Source organism: Ranitomeya variabilis, chromosome 4 (assembly GCF_051348905.1).
Source record: "Ranitomeya variabilis isolate aRanVar5 chromosome 4, aRanVar5.hap1, whole genome shotgun sequence".
NCBI lineage: Eukaryota > Metazoa > Chordata > Amphibia > Anura > Dendrobatidae > Ranitomeya > Ranitomeya variabilis.
In genome coordinates, this window is record NC_135235.1 from 648,363,955 (window position 1) to 648,382,349 (window position 18,395).

Consider the following 18,395-nt stretch of genomic DNA (forward strand, 5'->3'; position numbering starts at 1 on the left):
CACCTCGTACACACATGGCTCCGCTCCGTACACCTCATACACACACGGCTCCGCTCCGTACACCTCATACACACATGGCTCCGCTCCATACACCTCGTATGCACACGGCTCTGCTCCGTACACCTCGTACGCACACTTCTCCGCTCCGTACACCTCATACACACATGGCTCCGCTCCGTACACCTCGTACACACACGGCTCCGCTCCGTACACCTCGTACACACACGGCTCTGCTACATCCACACTGTAAACCCCTCCTGACCCCACACATAAACTTCCCCTCATCCAGGACCATGACAACCAGCACAGCAGAGTCCTGCATACACTGAGGCCCCTGATCATGTGACCCCTGACTCCTCCCCTCCTGTGACCTCATCCCAGGTCCTGTGCACAGAACAGCCATATATGTGGTGTGCGGCTCTGCAGGTGGAGGTAGGTGCTGGAGATTCCCCATTACTGGGCGGGGGCAGGGGGAATTTCAGATGTTGTCATCCTTTTATAGTGATGGCTTTTCCTTAGGATCTGTCATTAATATTAGATTGTGAGGTTTGACACCCGGCGCTCCTAACAATCCGCTATTCCCAGTGCCAGCCATATATGATCAGTTGTGGAGTGGTAGAGCACATCTATGTATAACTGTATAGTAGCTACATCCGCTGCTATCTGAATGAATAAAGTGGAGGTGGCGCTGCGGCTGATGGAAATATGCTCTATCACTCCACAACTAATCACGTCCGGCCATCACTGGTGCCAGATGTCGCACCCCCAGTGATCTGTTATTGATAACCTATCCTGAGGATAAGCCATCAATGTAAAGTACTGGACATCCCCTATAAACTCTTCAGTCCTGAGCTATCACTTTCACTAAGGTAAGATATCTGGGTATAAGGTGTATGTTCAATCCTTGCATTGTCCATTGCATATGTCACCACTATGGAGTGTGTCAGGGTGCATGGATTGGGCTCAGAAGATCTACAAAAGGTAGGTGGGTGTCGACTGTATAATGCTACCAGCATCTGTATCTAACAACCGTGATCGAAGCGAGCTCTGATTGCTGCTGTTTAACTCCTTAAATGCCGCTGTCAAACGCAAACCATTTTCTCAGTACATTAATGGAGTCATTCAGAACTACAGCTCATCCCGCAAAAAACAAATCCTCATATGGCTATGTAGAAAGAAAAATAAAAAAAGAAATGATGGCCTTGTAAAAAGGAGAGAAAAAATGAAAATTGGGGTATTTATAACTTATTTATATTATAGCTTTTTATTTGTGGGGGGAATAACAATAGAGGGTTTTGTAGGGGGTTTTATACGACCTGTAATCCATATTATCTCTGAGGAAATGGCTGCCACAGCCCAACAGCTGATAGGTTTGGGAATATGAAATAGTGATCAGAAAGGGCTCTATGTTGTTCTGGTGAAGTCTAAGGCTACTTCCACACGCAATGCGTCGTTTTGGAGAAAAAACGCATCCTGCAAAGTTGCCCGCAGGATGCGTTTTTTCTCCATACACTTGCATTAGCGATGGATTGCCACACGTCGCGTCCATCGTGCGACGGATGTGTCGTGTTTTTGCGGACCGTCGGCACAAAAAAACGTTCCATGTTAGGCTACTTTCACACTGGCGTCGGGTAACGTCCGTCGCAATGCGTAGTTTTGGAGAAAAAACGCATCCTGCAAAGTTGCCCGCAGGATGCGTTTTTTCTCCATAGACTTGCATTAGCGACGGATTGCCACACATCACATCCGTCGTGTGACGGATGCGTCGTGTTTTGGCAGACCGTCGGCACAAAAAAACGTTCCATGTAACTCTTTTTGTGTGTAGTGTCCGCCATTTTCGACCGCACATACGCGTCTGAAACTCCGCCCCCTCCTCCCCGGACATTGCAATGGGGCAGCGGATGCGTTGAAAACTGCATCCGCTGCCTCCGTTGTGCATTTATTTCACAACGTGCGTCGGTACGTCGGGCCGACGCATGGCGACGGCCCCGTACCGACGCTAGTGTGAACGTAGCCTAAGCATCATTTCATGAAGAAACAGCACATTGGTGACATTACGTCCTAACCATGTACAGAGCGGGCTACGAAAACCAGACCGTATCACATCGCTTGTGTGGTTTGTACAAGATGACTCTTCTTGTTCCTGGGACGTCGCATATTAGAGCGTTCTTAATTTAAAACTGTCCTTATTGTCCAAACCAACCAATGAGCTTTCATATCACCAGGGCAACCAATCAGAACTCAGATTTCTTCTTGTCACAGTTGCCAATCAGAGCTCAGGTTTCATTTTACCTCAGCAGAGCAAGAAATGGCTGAGGCCTCCGACGCCTTCCTGTCAGTCAGGTGTTTCTCTGCGGAGGACAGTGGTGGTTTGTGTACCATATGGACTATTGTGATAGTGGAGGCCGATGTACACACAGGACCATTCACAAAAACATACAACTCTCTTCACACTGATTACTTGGGAAGCATTTGGTACAAATGTTTGATAGTCACAAAATCTGGAAATTTGTCAGGAAACCGCAATAAAAATTCTGAGGTAAAGTTCTGCCTGGGTGGAGCCTTTATTGTGAGGAAGATCTGCCCTGATCAGTGCGTCAAATTGAAGCAATGATTGCATACACAGCAAAGCCACGTGCACGTTTGTAATTGGTGAGTTTTTTACCTCAGTATGTGTAAGCCAAAACCAGGAGTGGAACAATCAGAGGAAAAGTCTAATAGAAACATGTCACCACTTCTGCATTTATCACCCACTCCTGGTTTTGGCTTACAAATACTGAGGTAAAAAACTCATCAAATAGCCTAAGGGTATGTTCCCACAAAGAGTTTTTGTTGTGTTTCTGCACCTAATATTTGAATTGGTTTACTTGCATTTTTTTATTGCATTTTTGTGTACAGTTTTTTTATATGCGTTTTTATTATGTTTTTGGTGCTGCTTCTTTGGTCCCTTTGTGTCATTTTTTTAAATAAATCTGGTTTGTTTTTGGTACTTCCTGGTATTTGGCTTTGACAAAACTTTATTGACATACCGGTAAGTAGGTAACATGTGGTTTTGATGCGTTTCTGCCGCCGAATCATATTAAAAACTCAGGTGCGTTTTTCAACTGCGGAATTTCTGCACCTAATGCATGTCTATAGGGAAATTCTGCTTGGAAAACTCGGCGCACTAGCAAGAGAAATTGACATGCTGGGGATTTGAAAAACACACTGCAGGTCAATTTACGCTGTATTAAAAAGAAGCGCAGTGTGTATGTGATTTCTATAAATCCCATCTAGTTTTCTGGAACTGTAAGACGCTGCTTTTTTGATGCAGAAAAAATTTGCAGCTTCAAAAAAAGTACCAAAAGCTCAATGTGAGAACATTGCCTATGGCCATGTGCATATGTTGAGTATTTGTTGATTTTTATTTTTTTTTTACCTCAGTATATGTTAACCAAAACCAGTAGTGGGTAAAAATGCTGAAGTGGCGATGATTTTCTATTATACTTTTCCTCTGATTGCTCCATTTCTTATTTTGGCTAACAAATACTGAGGTAAAATATAAATTGTGTAGATGTTTACTACCACTAATTAAGAGTGATCCATGTGGGTTAGTGAAAATGTTATCAAACTATAAACTGTTTCCATAAGGAACAAGACATTATTTAAATGTTTTTTTAAAGTCCTTCGAGAAGAAATCTGCAGTTTTATGAACATCAGTGTGAATTTCCTATTGCAAATAATGGTAGATGTTTTCTGAGCAGTTTCCACATGAATTTTTGTCCCTAAATTTGCGTGGAAAAACTGCTAGGCCACGTGCACATGTTGAGTATTTGGTTAGTATTTTACCTCTGTATTTGTAAGTCAAAACCAGGAGTGAAGCAATCAGAGGAAAAGTATAATAGAAATATGTGCACCACTCCTGTAGTATTTACCCACTCCAGTAATTATATTATATGTGATTCCTTATGATGTTACATTGTCATCTCCCCATTCAGGTCCCTACAATATTGGATCCTCTCAGTGGAGATCTATATTACAGAATTTTCCCGATTGACCAGTCAAGGATGGATGGTAACAGGGACCAGATGGCGGAGAGTTTATTACACCTCACCCTAGAGATCCTCTTCCGGCTTACTGGAGAGGTGAGAGAGTCTGATGAATGTCACATTACATCATTCTTATCTATAGGAATAATAGATGGACAGAACTGGAGAGGTGAGGACTCTGGAAATGTCAGTAGTGAGATTTATTAATGTGTCTCTCCAGGATTACACAGTAGTAAAGAAGACTGCTAGTGAGCGCTGTCAGGCCCCTGTGTCTGAGGTATGGGGAAGACCCCTGAGCCCAATCACGGGGCCTCCACCTCACCCCCTGATACATGAGGACATCAATGACCAGAGGATCCTAGAACTCACCTATAAGATGATTGAGCTGCTGACTGGAGAGGTGACACTGCTGGGAATGCTGGGACATTATACAGTAACGCTATAAAGGTATCTGGGGATGACTGTATCATTTGTATGTGTCAGGTTCCTATAAGGTGTCAGGATGTCGCCGTCTATTTCTCCATGGAGGAGTGGGAGTATTTAGAAGGACACAAAGATCTGTACAAGGATGTCATGATGGAGGTTCCCCAGCCCCTCACATCACCAGGTAATAAACAGGACTAAATAAACTCTTATACTGATCCTAGGCTTCTGGAATGTAATATTTTTGAGAAATTTTCTTCTTTTTAAACACCCGTATCCTCCACTAAATCCAAAATATCTCTCAACTTGTTTTATGTATAAAGGTTTCTGTAGACGTGACTTTTGTAAAACAAATAATCTCAGTCTATGTATGTGTACGTGGGTCCAGATAGAGCAAATAGCTGAGTTCTTTTTAGGTTTGTTTGTGAACAGTGGCGGTCTTTTAGGGCCAAAGTAACCTGGGCAAATACCCGCAAAATGAAGTCCTCTTCCAAGTATTGCCTCTCCTTGATAATTAGCAATCAGGCTGGCCAGGTCTCCCCTAGCCTCCCCCCCCCCCCCCCAGTACCCCATTGGAATGTACAGTGTCGTACTTCTGCGCTCTGATACGTTTCCGTTCCTGTAAGGCTGTGTGCACACGTTGCGGATTTTTTGCGTCTTTTTTGCGTTTTTTCGCTATAAAAACACATATGCATATATACATTATGCATCCCATCATTTAGAATGCATTCTGCAATTTTTGTACACATGATGCATTTTTTTTCACGGAAAAAAAAACGCATCGCAGTAAAAAACGCAGCAGGTTCATTAATTTTGTGGATTTTTTGCGTTTTTCCCGCTATTTAATGCATTGGGAAGCTCCAGAAAAAAACGCGTCAAAAACACACAAAAAAACCGCATGCGGATTTCTTGCAGAAAATGTCCGGTTTTTGTCATGAAATTTCTGCAAGAAATCTTGAACTTGTGCACATAGCCTAACAAGTTCACTGCGGACACCAGCATTTGCTTCTCGGACTCGCTCATTGTGCCGTAGTCCAGCTCTTTCCACAGAGTTTGTGAATGTGTTTTTACTAAAAATATTTTTAAGGCTCTTGCCATTATAGCTCCACATGTATTAATGGTGTTTTCTACTCCTAACAAAATAAACAGTGAAAAGTCAATCAGATCAAAGAAAAATCCACCCCTACTCTAGCAGTGCCACTGGTTGTTTTTGCAGTGGTCCAGTGACTGGTGGTCGTGACATCATTGCTTCTGGTCTGAGGGAAACTGTCAGACTGCTAGTGTTGGCGCTGGGAAACGGATTCCAGTGGATTTCTTTTATCAGAACGGCTTCCATTTTAACAATGAAGCACATAAAGCTGCTTTATCCCCCTAACACCAGTGTGATATTTAATTTTTGTACTTTTATCTTTTCTTCACCTTCTTGCAAGAGGCATATAATTTTATTTTTCTCTCAACACAGCCGTATGAGAGCTTGTTGTTGGGGATGGGTTTAAGGTTTTGAACGCCATTCATTTTACCATGTAGTGTCCTCAAAAACAAGAAAAAAAAATTCCAAGTGGGATGAAATGGTAAACCTGCAATGTTGCCGCATTTTTTAGGTTTTGTTAAGTTATTTGCACTTTTTTATTGCGTTTTTGTGTGCGTCCTTTTTAATTTGCATTTTTGACGCTGCGGTTTATGACTTTTGTTGTCTCATGCTTTAAATGTAGTTGGATTGATTTTAATACTTCCTGTTTTTTTGCCTTCACAAAACTTAAATGATGTACTTATGTGTGGATTACATGCATTTTTGGATGCGTTTCTGCAGTGGAAATGCTTTCAAAAAGTATGTGCATTAATTTACCTGTGAACTTACCGTGTCTAATGCAAGTCTATAGGGAAAATCTGCACAAAAAAACTCAGCGTCCCCGCAAGAGAGAATGACCTTTTGCGGATTTGAAACCACCACCGGTCAGTTTACTTAGTTTTTTATTATTAAAAAAAAATGCATTTTTTTGTGATCACAGCATGTATTCGCTCCGACCTGAAGAATAAATCTGTCTTATCACTTGTACCACACAGTAAACCTCACAAAAATAAAACTAGGAACTATTCTTTTACTCCTGTCTATTTGTTCATTCTACCTCTCAAAAATTGGAATAAGGCTATTTATCCTGTGCTCTCTGCTGAGTGCTTGCATCGAAATTTCCTTGTAAATTCCCCAAAACTTTGGATAAAACTCCCCACAGAACAACTCACTATAATGAGGGGGAGATGGAATCATGTTGGACTCTGGACACCACCAGAAAAGAGACCATTCATTTCAGGCATTTTTTAGCACACAAACGTCGACCACAGTACTGTAGATGCCTAAAAAGATGGATCCAGCCAGAACAGACACCCTTACAGTGAGTGCTTGGCAGAAAAGAAGCTGCAGCAAAAAAGCAGGTTTTGATGTGTTTTTTTTTTTTTTGCTTCGGTTTTGCTGCTTTTTTTTTCATGTGTTTTTTTTCCATTCAGTGGGTGAAAAATGCTGAATAAACTCTGAAAGTGACATGCTCTATGTACAAGAAATGTAGCAAACCACAAAATACTGATGACAAAACCAAGCTGTGAGATTTCTGAAATCCCAAAGATATAGCTGGTACTGTCAAATGCAGCTGAAAATTAGCATTAAAAAGCTGTAAAGACGCCCAGTGTGAACATAGCCTAGTAGCTGCGCATATGTTGCCCGCAAACTATTCTAGCGCTCCAAAAGCCAAATAGCACTCCTTCCTTCTCAGCCCTCATGTGGGTCCTAACAGTAGTTTCTGATGACATATAGGGCATGACCACTGTCACGAGAAATTGCACAATACATTGCGGGGTCCAGTTTCACCTATTAACACTTGTGTAGCCGCCAAATTTGCAGCTAATTAAAAAATAAATAAATTACCACTAAAATGTTATATTTCCACATTCCAGTGTTGTAAAATTCTGTGAGGCACATGTGGGTTCAAAATACTACAGCCCTAGATGAAATCCTTAAGTAGTGAAGTTTCCAGTATAAGGTCACTTGTGGGGTTTTTTCATCAAGGGCTCAGCTAATGGAACCTGCAATCTGATGAAATAGAATCTGCGTTCTAAATGTCAAGTAGCACTCCTTCCCATTCGATCCCTGCCGTGTGCTCAAGCAGTAGTGTACAGCCACATCTGGGGTACTGCAGCATTCAGTAAAAATTGCATAATAAATTGTCCAGTCCATTTTTTAATTGTCAATTAAAACTTTGAGTCTAAAATAAAATGTTAACAGAAAAATGCTAAGATTTTGGTTTTCACAGCCCAATTTTATAAAAATGTAAATGTAGTTTGTGAGTTAAAAAGCTCAGCACACCCATATGAAATATATCCATCTGAAAGCGTTACTAGAAAGTGTAGCTTCATTTTAGTTGTCAATGTATTATCTTGCATTCTGGTTTTTCACAAATGGAGGGATGATCCCTACTACTCTATAGTACTGTGTTCTGCCTTGTAGCTCCTTTATTTTACTGCAATTTTAATCTCTAGAAAATGTTTCTGAATATATTTGCCTGGATTTTTTTGTATCCTTATTTTCATTGGTTATACTTAGAAAAACTTAATAAAAAGTTACAGTTACAAAAAATGCTCATTATACCCAAACATGTATTCATTTTGGGGTTTAGTTTGCCAGATTGGGTCACTTATGGGTGTTTCTCCTTTTTTTTTGACAACGCAGAGGCTCTGCAAATGTAAACTGTATCCAAATTTGTGTCCCAAAAATTAAATGACCCTTTTTGCTTTCCGTGTTTTGCCATGCGTTTAACCCCTTCCCGACCCATGACGCCTATGTGGCGTCATGGAATGATCGCATCCCTGCAGATCGGGTGAAAGGGTTAATTCCTATTTTACCCGATCTGCAGGGAGAGGGGGAGTTGTACTTCAGCCTAGGGGGGGTGGCTTTGCCCCCACGTGGCTACGATCGCTCTGATTGGCTGTTGAAAGTGCAACAGCCAATCAGAGCAATTTGCAATATTTCACCTATGAAAATGGTGAAATATTGCAATCCAGCCATGGCCGATGCTGCAATAGCATCTGCCATGGCTGGAAATCATGTTCTGGCCCTTCCAAGATGGCGGGCGCATGCTCAGTGCGCCCAAAGAATCTGCCGGCTGGCAGATTCGTTACAAGTACATTTTGATCGCTGTGGTAGGTTCTACCACAGCGATCAAAATAAAAAAATAATAAACCCCCCCCTTTATCACCCCCATAGGTAGGGACAATAATAAAATAAAGAAAATATTTTTTTTTCTTTTTCCACTAGGGTTAGGGTTAGAACTAGGGTTAGAACTAGGGGTAGGGTTAGGGGTAGGGTTAGGGTTACGGGTAGGGTTAGGGTTAGGGGTAGGGTTATGGCATGTGCACACAGAGCGGATCGGCCACGGATCCGCAGCGGATCGGCCGCGGATCCGCAGCGGATCGGCCGCGGATCCGCAGCGGATCGGCCGCGGATCCGCAGCGGATCGGCAGCGGATCGGCAGCGGATCGGCCGCGGATCGGCAGCGGATCGGCCACGGATCGGCAGCGGATCGGCCGCGGATCCGCAGCGGATCGGCCGCGGATCCGCAGCGGATCGGCAGCGTATCCGCAGCGGATTGGCCGCGGATCGGCAGCGGGTTGGCCGCGGATCCGCAGCGGATTGGCCGCTGCGAATTCGAAGCAGTTTTCCATCAGGTTTACAGTACCATGTACACCTAAGGAAAACCAAATCCGCTGTGCCCATGGTGCGGAAAATTCCGTGCAGAAACGCTGCATTGTATTTTCCGCAGCATGTCAATTCTTTGTGCGGATTCCGCAGCGTTTTACACCTGTTCCTCAATAGGAATCCGCAGGTGAAATCCGCACAAAAAAACACTGGAAATCTGCTGTAAATCCGCAGGCAAAACGCAGTGCCTTTTACCTGCAGATTTTTCAAAAATCGTGCGGAAAAATCTCACACGAATCCGCAACGTGGGCACATAGCCTTAGGGTTAGGGTTGGAATTAGAGTTAGGGTTGGAATTAGGGCTAGGGTTTGAAATAGGGTTAAGATTAGGCTTGTGGTTAGGGTTACGGATAGGGTTAAGGGTGTGTTGGGGTTACAGTTGTGGTTAGGGTTGGGATTAGGGTTACGGTTGGGATTAGGGTTAGGATTAGGGTTGGAATTAGGGTTACGGTTGTGTTGCGGTTAGGGTTGTGGTTAGGGGTGTGTTGGGGTTAGGGTTGTGATTAGGGTTATGGCTACAGTTGGGATTAGGATTAGGGGTGTGTTGGGGTTAGTGTTGAAGTTAGAATTGAGGGGTTTCCACTGTTTAGGCACATCAGGGGTCTCCAAACGCAACATGGCGCCACCATTGATTCCAGCCAATCTTGCGTTCAAAAAGTCAAATGGTGCTCCCGCCCTTCCAAGCCCCGACGTGCGCCCAAACAGTGGTTTACCCCCACATTTGGGGTACCAGCGTACTCAGGACAAACTGGGCAACAACTGTTGGGGTCCAATTTCTCCTGTTACCCTTGCAAAAATAAAAAATTACTTGCTAAAACATAATTTTTGAGGCTCTTCGTTATAAACTTCTGTGAAGCACTTGGGGGTTGAAAGTGCTCACCACACATCTAGATAAGTTCCTTCGGGGGTCTAGTTTCCAAAATGGGGTCACTTGTGGGGTGTTTCTACTGTTTAGGCACATCAGGGGCTCTGCAAATGCAATGTGACGCCCGCAGACCATTCCATCAAAGTCTGCATTTCAAATGTCACTGCTTCCCTTCCGAGCCCTGACGTGTGCCCAAACAGTGGTTTACCCCCACATATGGGGTATCAGCGTACTCAGGAGAAACTCGACAACAACTTTTGTGGTCCAATTTCTCCTGTTACTCTTGCAAAAATAAAAAAATTCTGGGCTAAAAAAATATTTTTGAGGAAAGGAAACACATTTATTATTTTCACGGCTCTGCGTTATAAACTTCTGTGAAGCACTTGGGGGTTCAAAGTGCTCACCACACATCTAGATAAGTTCCCTTGGGGGTCTAGTTTCCAAAATGGAGTCACTTGTGGGGAGTTCCTACTGTTTAGGCACATCAGGGACTCTGCAAACGCAACCTGATGCCCGCAGAGCATTCCATCAAAGTCTGCATTTCAAAACGTCACTACTTCCCTTCCGAACCCCGACGTGTGCCAAAACAGTGGTTTACCCCCACATATGGGGTATCAGCGTACTCAGGAGAAACTGGACAACAACTTTTGGGGTCCAATTTCTCCTGTTACCCTTGGAAAAATAAAAAATTGTGGGCTAAAAAATCATATTTGAGAAAAGAAAAACTATTTTTTATTTTCATGGCTCTGCGTTATAAACTTCTGTGAAGCACTTGGGGGTTCAAAGTGCTCACCACACATCTAGATTAGTTCCTTGGGAGGTCTAGTTTCCAAAATGGGGTCACTTGTGCGGGAGCTCCAATGTTTAGGCACACAGGGGCTCTCCAAACGCGACATGGTGTCCGCTAATGATTGGAGCTAATTTTCCATTCAAAAAGCCAAATGGCGTGCCTTCCCTTCCGAGCCCTGCCGTGCGCCCAAACAGTGGTTTACCCCCACATATGGGGTATTATCGTACTCAGGACAAACTGGACAACAACATTTGGGGTCCAATTTCTCCTATTACCCTTGGGAAAATAAAAAATTCTGGGCTAAAAATCATTTTTGAGGAAAGAAAAATTTTTTTTTTATTTTCACGGCTCTGCGTTATAAACTTCTGTGAAGCACCTGGGGGTTATAAGTGCTCACTATGCATCTAGATAAGTTCCTTGGGGGGTCTAGTTTCCAAAATGGGGTCACTTGTAGGGGAGCTCCAATGTTTAGGCACACAGGGGCTCTCCAAACGCGACATGGTGTCTGCTAACGATTGGAGCTAATTTTCCATTCAAAAAGTCAAATGGCACGCCTCCCCTTCCGAGCCTTGCCGTGCACCCAAACAGTGGTTTACCCCCACATATGAGGTATTGGCATACTCAGGAGAAATTTCCCAACAAAGTTTAGGATCCATTTTATCCTGTTGCCCATGTGAAAATGAAAGAATTGAGGCTAAAAGAAATTTTGTGTGAAAAAAAAGTACTTTTTCATTTTTGCGGATCAATTTGTGAAGCACCTGGGGGTTTAAAGTGCTCACTATGCCTCTAGATGAGTTCCTTGGGGGGTCTAGTTTCCAAAATGGGGTCACTTGTGGAGGAGGTCCAATGTTTAGGCACACAGGGGCTTTCCAAACGCAACATGGTGTCCGCTAACGATGGAGATAATTTTTCATTCAAAAAGTCAAATGGCGCTCCTTCCCTTCTGAGCCTTACCATGTGCCCAAACAGTGGTTTACCCCCACATGTGAGGTATTGGTGTACTCAGGAGAAATTGCCCAACAAAATTTAGGATCCATTTTATCCTGTTGCCCATGTGAAAATGAAAAAATTGAGGCTAAAATAATTTTTTTGTGAAAAAAAAGTACTTTTTCATTTTTACGGATCAATTTGTGAAGCACCTGGGGGTTTAAAGTGCTCACTATGCTTCTAGATAAGTTCCTTGGGGGGTCTAGTTTCCAAAATGTGGTCACTTGTGGGGGAGCTCCAATGTTTAGGCACACGGGGGCACTCCAAATGCGACATGGTGTCCGCTAAAGATTGGAGCCAATTTTTCATTCAAAAAGTCAAATGGCGCTCCTTCCCTTCCGAGCCCTGCCGTGCGCCCAAACAGTGGTTTACCCCCACATATGAGGTATCAGCGTACTCAGGACAAATTGGACAACAACGTTCGTGGTCCAGTTTCTCCTTTTACCCTTGGGAAAATAAAAAATTGTTGCTAAAAGATCATTTTTGTGACTAAAAAGTTAAATGTTCATTTTTTACTTCCATGTTGCTTCTGCTGCTGTGAAACACCTGAAGGGTTAATAAACTTCTTGAATGTGGTTTTGAGCACCTTGAGGGGTGCAGTTTTTAGAATGGTGTCACTTTTGGGTATTTTAAGCCATATAGAACCCTCAAACTGACTTCAAATGTGAGGTGGTCCCTAAAAAAAATGGTTTTGTAAATTTTGTTGTAAAAATGAGAAATCACTGGTCAAATTTTAACCCTTATAACTTCCTAGCAAAAAAAAAATTTGTTTCCAAAATTGTGCTGATATAAAGTAGACATGTGGGAAATGTTATTTATTAACTATTTTGTGTCACATAACTCTCTGGTTTAACAGAATAAAAATTCAAAATGTGAAAATTGCGAAATTTTCAAAATTTTTGCCAAATTTCCGTTTTTTTCACAAATAAACTCAGAAATTATCGACCTAAATTTACCACTAACATGAAGCCCAATATGTCACGAAAAAACAATCTCAGAATCGCTAGGATCCGTTGAAGCGTTCCTGAGTTATTACCTCATAAAGGGACACTGGTCAGAATTGCAAAAAACGGCAAGGTCATGAAGGGGTTAAACATTAATTTTTGACCACATATGGGGGTATCACTGTGTTCAGGAGAAATTACATAATATATTATAGGGTCCATTTTCTCCTATTACCCCTTGAATAAATTATAAATTTGGGGCTAAAATAGTATTTTAGAAGGAAAAATATATATTTTTTGTTCTTGCATCTAAAAATTATAATGTTTCGTGCATTACCTGTAGATTAAAAATACTCAATACACCCCTTGAGGGTTCTAGTTTAGTTTTCAAAATGCAGTCACAAGATAAATTTAAGCTCCAAAAATGTCACTCTTTCCTTTCCGAGCCCTGCCATGTGTCCTAAAAGAAGGGGGGTTTTTTTACCACAAATAGGGTATCATCACATTTGGGAGAAATTTTGTAACCGGTTATGGGGTCTTTTTTACTCCATTGTAAAAATTACAAATATGGGGCTAAAAAAAAAAATAGAGGCGAAAATGTAATTTTCGTTCTCATTCACATTTTAAAAAGTTCTGTGAAGCAACTATGGGTTCAACATGCTCAACATGCTTAACCCTTACATGAATTCCTTGATGGGTCTGGTTTCCGGAATTTGGTCACTTGTGGAGGCTTCTGCTGTTCTGGTACCTCAAGGGCTCTGAAAGTGCGACATTGTGTCTGCAATCTGTTCCAGTCAAATTTGCATTCCAGATACCAAATGTCACTTCTTCCCTTCCGAGCCCTGCCACTTGTCTACACAGAATTTTTTGACTACGTGTGGGGTATCGCCAAGCTCAGAAGAAAGTGGGTAACTATGGGGTTAACTCTTTCATGTTACCTCTTGAAAAAGTGAAAAAATGAGGACCAAAGCAACATTTTTGTGAAATAAAGTGAAAAATTTCAGTATGACAACCTGATGTTAACAAATTCTGTGAAGTTAAGTGTAGGAAAACAAAATGCTTACTATACTCTTTGGATAAAATCTTTGATGGGTGTAGTTTCCAAAATGAGGTCAACTGTGGGGGTTTTCTGCTTTGGCTAGGTGCCCAATTTCTGTTCCAAAATTCAAATGGTGCTCCTTCCCTTCCGAGCCCAAAACAGAGTAAACAGCTATACTGTTACAGCTCCTTTCACTGTTTACATCCGACCACCACCGGCAGAATGGTGGGGAACCCAGTGTCGGACCCCTACAGATTTGAAGTTTCATCCAAGTAGCATGCTGGGACAAGCTATAAAAGAAAGTATGAACAGGTTTTACCCCAGGAGTAATAAAATTATTACATCATATCTAGAATTGTTTATATGAAGGCAAATTGTCTTTACAAATTAGTCTTGGCTCCACGTAATGGAATTGTATAAAAGATCACTTAGTACCATTTAAGACACTTAACCCCCTCCCAACATCTGGAGTACATGTTCATCATAATGTGGAAGGTGTTTTCGCATTATGACATGCAGGTATACCAAGGTAAACATGCAGGTACTAGAGCTTGTGCCTGCTTGATCACCACCAGAAGCTCAATTTAACTGAATGTAGAGCTTCTGCATTAACGGCAGGATCTAGTGCCAGCACCGTTCCTGGCTGTTAAAGCCTCTAGATGCCATGAAAAGTAATGTGAAGAAGGCTGTGTGTTTATTGCATACTGAATAAATTGAGATATTATGCAAATGGTGAACAAATGGAAACATTTGAAAATCATTAACATTTCTATCCATCATGTGATTGCCATAATTCTACAACTTTCACTTCTTAGTATTGCAATTTCAATGCTGAAGAGTGAATATCAATATCACTTTAAGGTTATATTATTAAAAAATTAAAATCACAACTGTTTTATTTTTGCCAGGTATCAGAAGCTCAGAGGGACATGCGATGTTTTCAGATTTAAAAGTAGATGATCGCGATACCACAGCAGATACGTATGAAGAGCATGACATAATCTTAGATATACCTTCAGCCCTTCGCAGCAAAGATCTTTCATGTGAGCCTTTTCAACAAGTCCTCTCTTCTGGTTCATCACAGACTTCTAAGCAACAGAAAAGTGACAGAGTGGGATTTGAGCATCAGAGATGTCACACAGAAGAGAATCCGTGTTCATGTTCTGATTGTAAGGAGTGTTTTACAAAGACATTGCATCTGGTTAAACTTGAGACACTTGATAGTTTGGAGAATCCATTTACATGTTCAGATTGTGGTAAAAGTTTTAACGAGAAAACAAGTCTTGTTGAACATGAGAGAATTCACTCAGGAGAAAAATTGTTCACATGTTTACAATGTGGACAGTGTTTTAAGTGGAAATCAGATCTTGCCGAACATCTGAGCTTTCACACAGGAGTAAAACCATATTCATGTTCTGAATATGAAAATTTTTTTAACCAGAGAACAGATCTTATTACACATCAGGGCAGTCACACAGACAAGAAGGCATTTTGTTTAGAATGTGGGAAATGTTTTACCAGGAAAACAAGTCTTGCTAGACATCAAAGAAGTCACACAGGGGAGAAGCCATTTTCATGTTCAATATGCGGAAAATGTTTTAGCCGGAAATCCGTTCTTGCTACGCATGAGAGAATCCATACAGAGGAGAAGCTTTATACATGTTCAGATTGTGGGAAAGGATTTAACCAGAAATTACATCTTGTGAGACATCAGAAGCGCATAAATCACGTTACTACCAGGGCTGTGGAGTCGGTAAGCCAAACCTCCAACTCCGACTCCTCAATTTCCATGACTCCGACTCCACGACTCTCACTCCCTCATACATGGCTCATATTTAAGTGATAATTTTACTGTAGTAAAATGGTAACATCAGGCTTTTAATCTTTATTATCATACAATAATCAAGCCATTTAGATAGAACATAAAATATATTTATTTGAATAAAAATGTGGAACAAAATTTTTTTTTTGCAATTTATTATACACTCTTCAGTAAGTGGAAAAAAAATAGTTTTCAAGAAAAACATACTGAATAGCATTTGTGCAGTCTATGAATTTGTTCTGAGAAATTGTATCGCCTCCATCAGATCCTCCTTCATAGAAGACCTCAAATCTGACCTAATTATTTTAAGGCTAGAGAACAACCTCTCTACACTAACTTGGGTTGGTGGCAAAGCAGTAACCACATGGGCAATATCTCTAACAATTTCAGGGTATAAATGAATTGCCTCGTGCACAGTCAGTTTTGATGAATGATTGAACTCTTCTACTTCTTTGAGAGCAAGTGAAAAACGTTGCTGAAATATGGTCAATCTGTTTTCTATGGGAGTGGAATCTTTTTCCCTGCGGCAACGCTTTGCCTGCTCCATGTCGACCAAATACTTGTAGAAATCAAACTCCTCATCTAATGAGGATGAAGGTACGGCAGCAGCAGCACTGGCAGGACCCGAGTCCTCTTGCTCTTGGCTGTCCTGTAGCCCACGCATCCTAACTGCTACCTCAGTCAGAGCTTCTTTTCCTTTAGCAAACTGTTGATCATCCAGCAATATACAATGACTCGGGTCCACATAAACAGCTGCCAGAAGAATTTTATTTTTTAATAGCAGTGTTTCTCTCCGTTTCATTGAAGCAGCAATCCCATCTGCGATTAAACCTCTCTGGGACAGGCAAAACAACAAGTTCTTCCACTCCTTTATAAAAATGCCAGGAGTTAAATCCTCAGCTTGGAACTTTTTATTCACTGTAAATGGGTGATGAAGCCAATTCCTTCAATTCAGCCATCTGTGTCCACTGACCTTCATGTAGTGTTGCTGAGGGTTGGCCATATCTACAAGAAAGGGTTTCAGCTCAAGCAATCGCTTAATCATTAAAAAGGTGCTGCCCCACCGAGTGGCTTGATCCCTTTTCCAGCACGTCTCTTCAAGATGGAATCAATTTTAGCGGTTCTGGCAGCAATAGCCAATTTCCTCACTTTGCTAATCAAAGTTCCAGCATGTCCCTCTTGCCGACTATCTCTTATTGCCAGCTGCAGCATGTGCACAACACGGCGCATGTGATGAATAGGAAAGAGGTGTGAAGCAGCTGCAACAAGATCATCTAATTGTAAAGAATCATTTTGCTGTTCTTCTGTAGTAATATCTGTTTATTCCTCCATTATGGGAACAGGACTGTGGCCTTCCATCTCCAACATACTGAATGTGGAATGTTCTAGCTGCTGTTCATCTTCATTATTCTCTTTCACAAGACCTCTCTAAGAAACTCATATAGATAGGCCACAAGAACGTATAGTTAAAAAATACAAACTTTATTTCAAACAAAAGAAAAAAGTATCTCAATTATAAATATAAACACATGAATGTAATGTTAATGATGCCTCCAATCTAACATAGGTCCTGGTGAAAAAAGTCCATACAGTATCTAAATCTCATACAGTATAAACATATCATTCGATATGCTACCTAGTGGCTGTTAATATATATGCATCAATATGATAACGGCAGCTATACAAACAGGTTAAAGTGCATGGTGCCCATGTTTATATATATATATATATATATATATATATATATATATATATATATATAACCGTGGCTTATTTTTTATTTTATTTTATAACGATACCACACATGATTAGAAAAAAAATCTATGGTGTACCCATACATATAATTAGCCACTGATATGCCTCAGATACTCCAAAGTCAAATACCGATATCAAACTTGTTGGACTGATCTGCTCAGCCTCCCTGTAATAAAGTGCAAATGTGCTGACAGGAGGTACTATAGAGGAACCTGTGTCAGAGATCTAGCAATAGTATTGTAGCTTAGCAGACCAAAGTCCTCTGCATGCGGTATAAAGGCTGCACACTAAAAGAACTGAAACCTGTAGCATAGTTACCAGGATAGAAGACACCGGACCTGAGAACCCCTACGCGCGTTTCGATGTATATTCTTCTTCCGGGGGCATGTTATTGTTAGATCTCTGACACAGGTTCCTCTATAGTACCTCCTGTCAGCACATTTGCACTCTATTACAGGGAGCTTCTATACCGCATGCAGAGGACTTTGGTCTGATAAGCTACAACACTATTGTTAGATCTCTGACACAGGTTCCTCTATAGTACCTCCTGTCAGTACATTTGCACTCTATTACAGGGAGCCTTTATACCGCATGCAGAGGACTTTGGTCTGCTAAGCTACAATACTATTGCTAGATCTCTGACACAGGTTCCTCTATAGTACCTCCTGTCAGCACATTTGCACTTTATTACAGGGAGGCTGAGCAGATCAGTCCAATAAGTTTGATATCGGTATTTGACTTTGGAGTATCTGAGGCATATCAGTGGCTAATTATATGTATGGGTACACCATAGATTTTTTTTCTAATCATGTGTGGTATCGTTATAAAATAAAATAAAAAATAAGCCACGGATATATATATATATATATATATATATATATATATAAAAACATGGGCACCATGCACTTTAACCTGTTTGTATAGCTGCCGTTATCATATTGATGCATATATATTAACAGCCACTAGGTAGCATATCGAATGATATGTTTATACTGTATG

General features: G+C 41.4%; 1 protein-coding gene across 1 annotated transcript; it reads left to right on the forward strand.

Annotated features, from left to right (window-relative positions):
• The first annotated feature begins 407 nt into the window (after positions 1-407).
• Positions 408-15,779, forward strand: LOC143766146 (uncharacterized). The gene is made up of 5 exons (XM_077253605.1): positions 408-432; positions 3,978-4,124; positions 4,249-4,428; positions 4,512-4,635; positions 14,728-15,779. The coding sequence occupies exons 2-5, from the start codon at positions 4,047-4,049 to the stop codon at positions 15,660-15,662; spliced, it is 1,317 nt and encodes a 438-aa protein (XP_077109720.1). The 5' UTR covers positions 408-432; positions 3,978-4,046; the 3' UTR covers positions 15,663-15,779.
• Positions 15,780-18,395: the final 2,616 nt, after the last annotated feature.

Coding starts and splice junctions, on each gene's coding strand:
- LOC143766146 (XM_077253605.1), top strand. CDS start 4,047: ATGGATGGTAACAGGGACCAGATGGCGGAGAGTTTATTACACCTCACC. Junction 4,125..4,248: donor TCTTCCGGCTTACTGGAGAG/GTGAGAGAGTCT, acceptor GTGTCTCTCCAG/GATTACACAGTAGTAAAGAA. Junction 4,636..14,727: donor CCAGCCCCTCACATCACCAG/GTAATAAACAGG, acceptor TATTTTTGCCAG/GTATCAGAAGCTCAGAGGGA.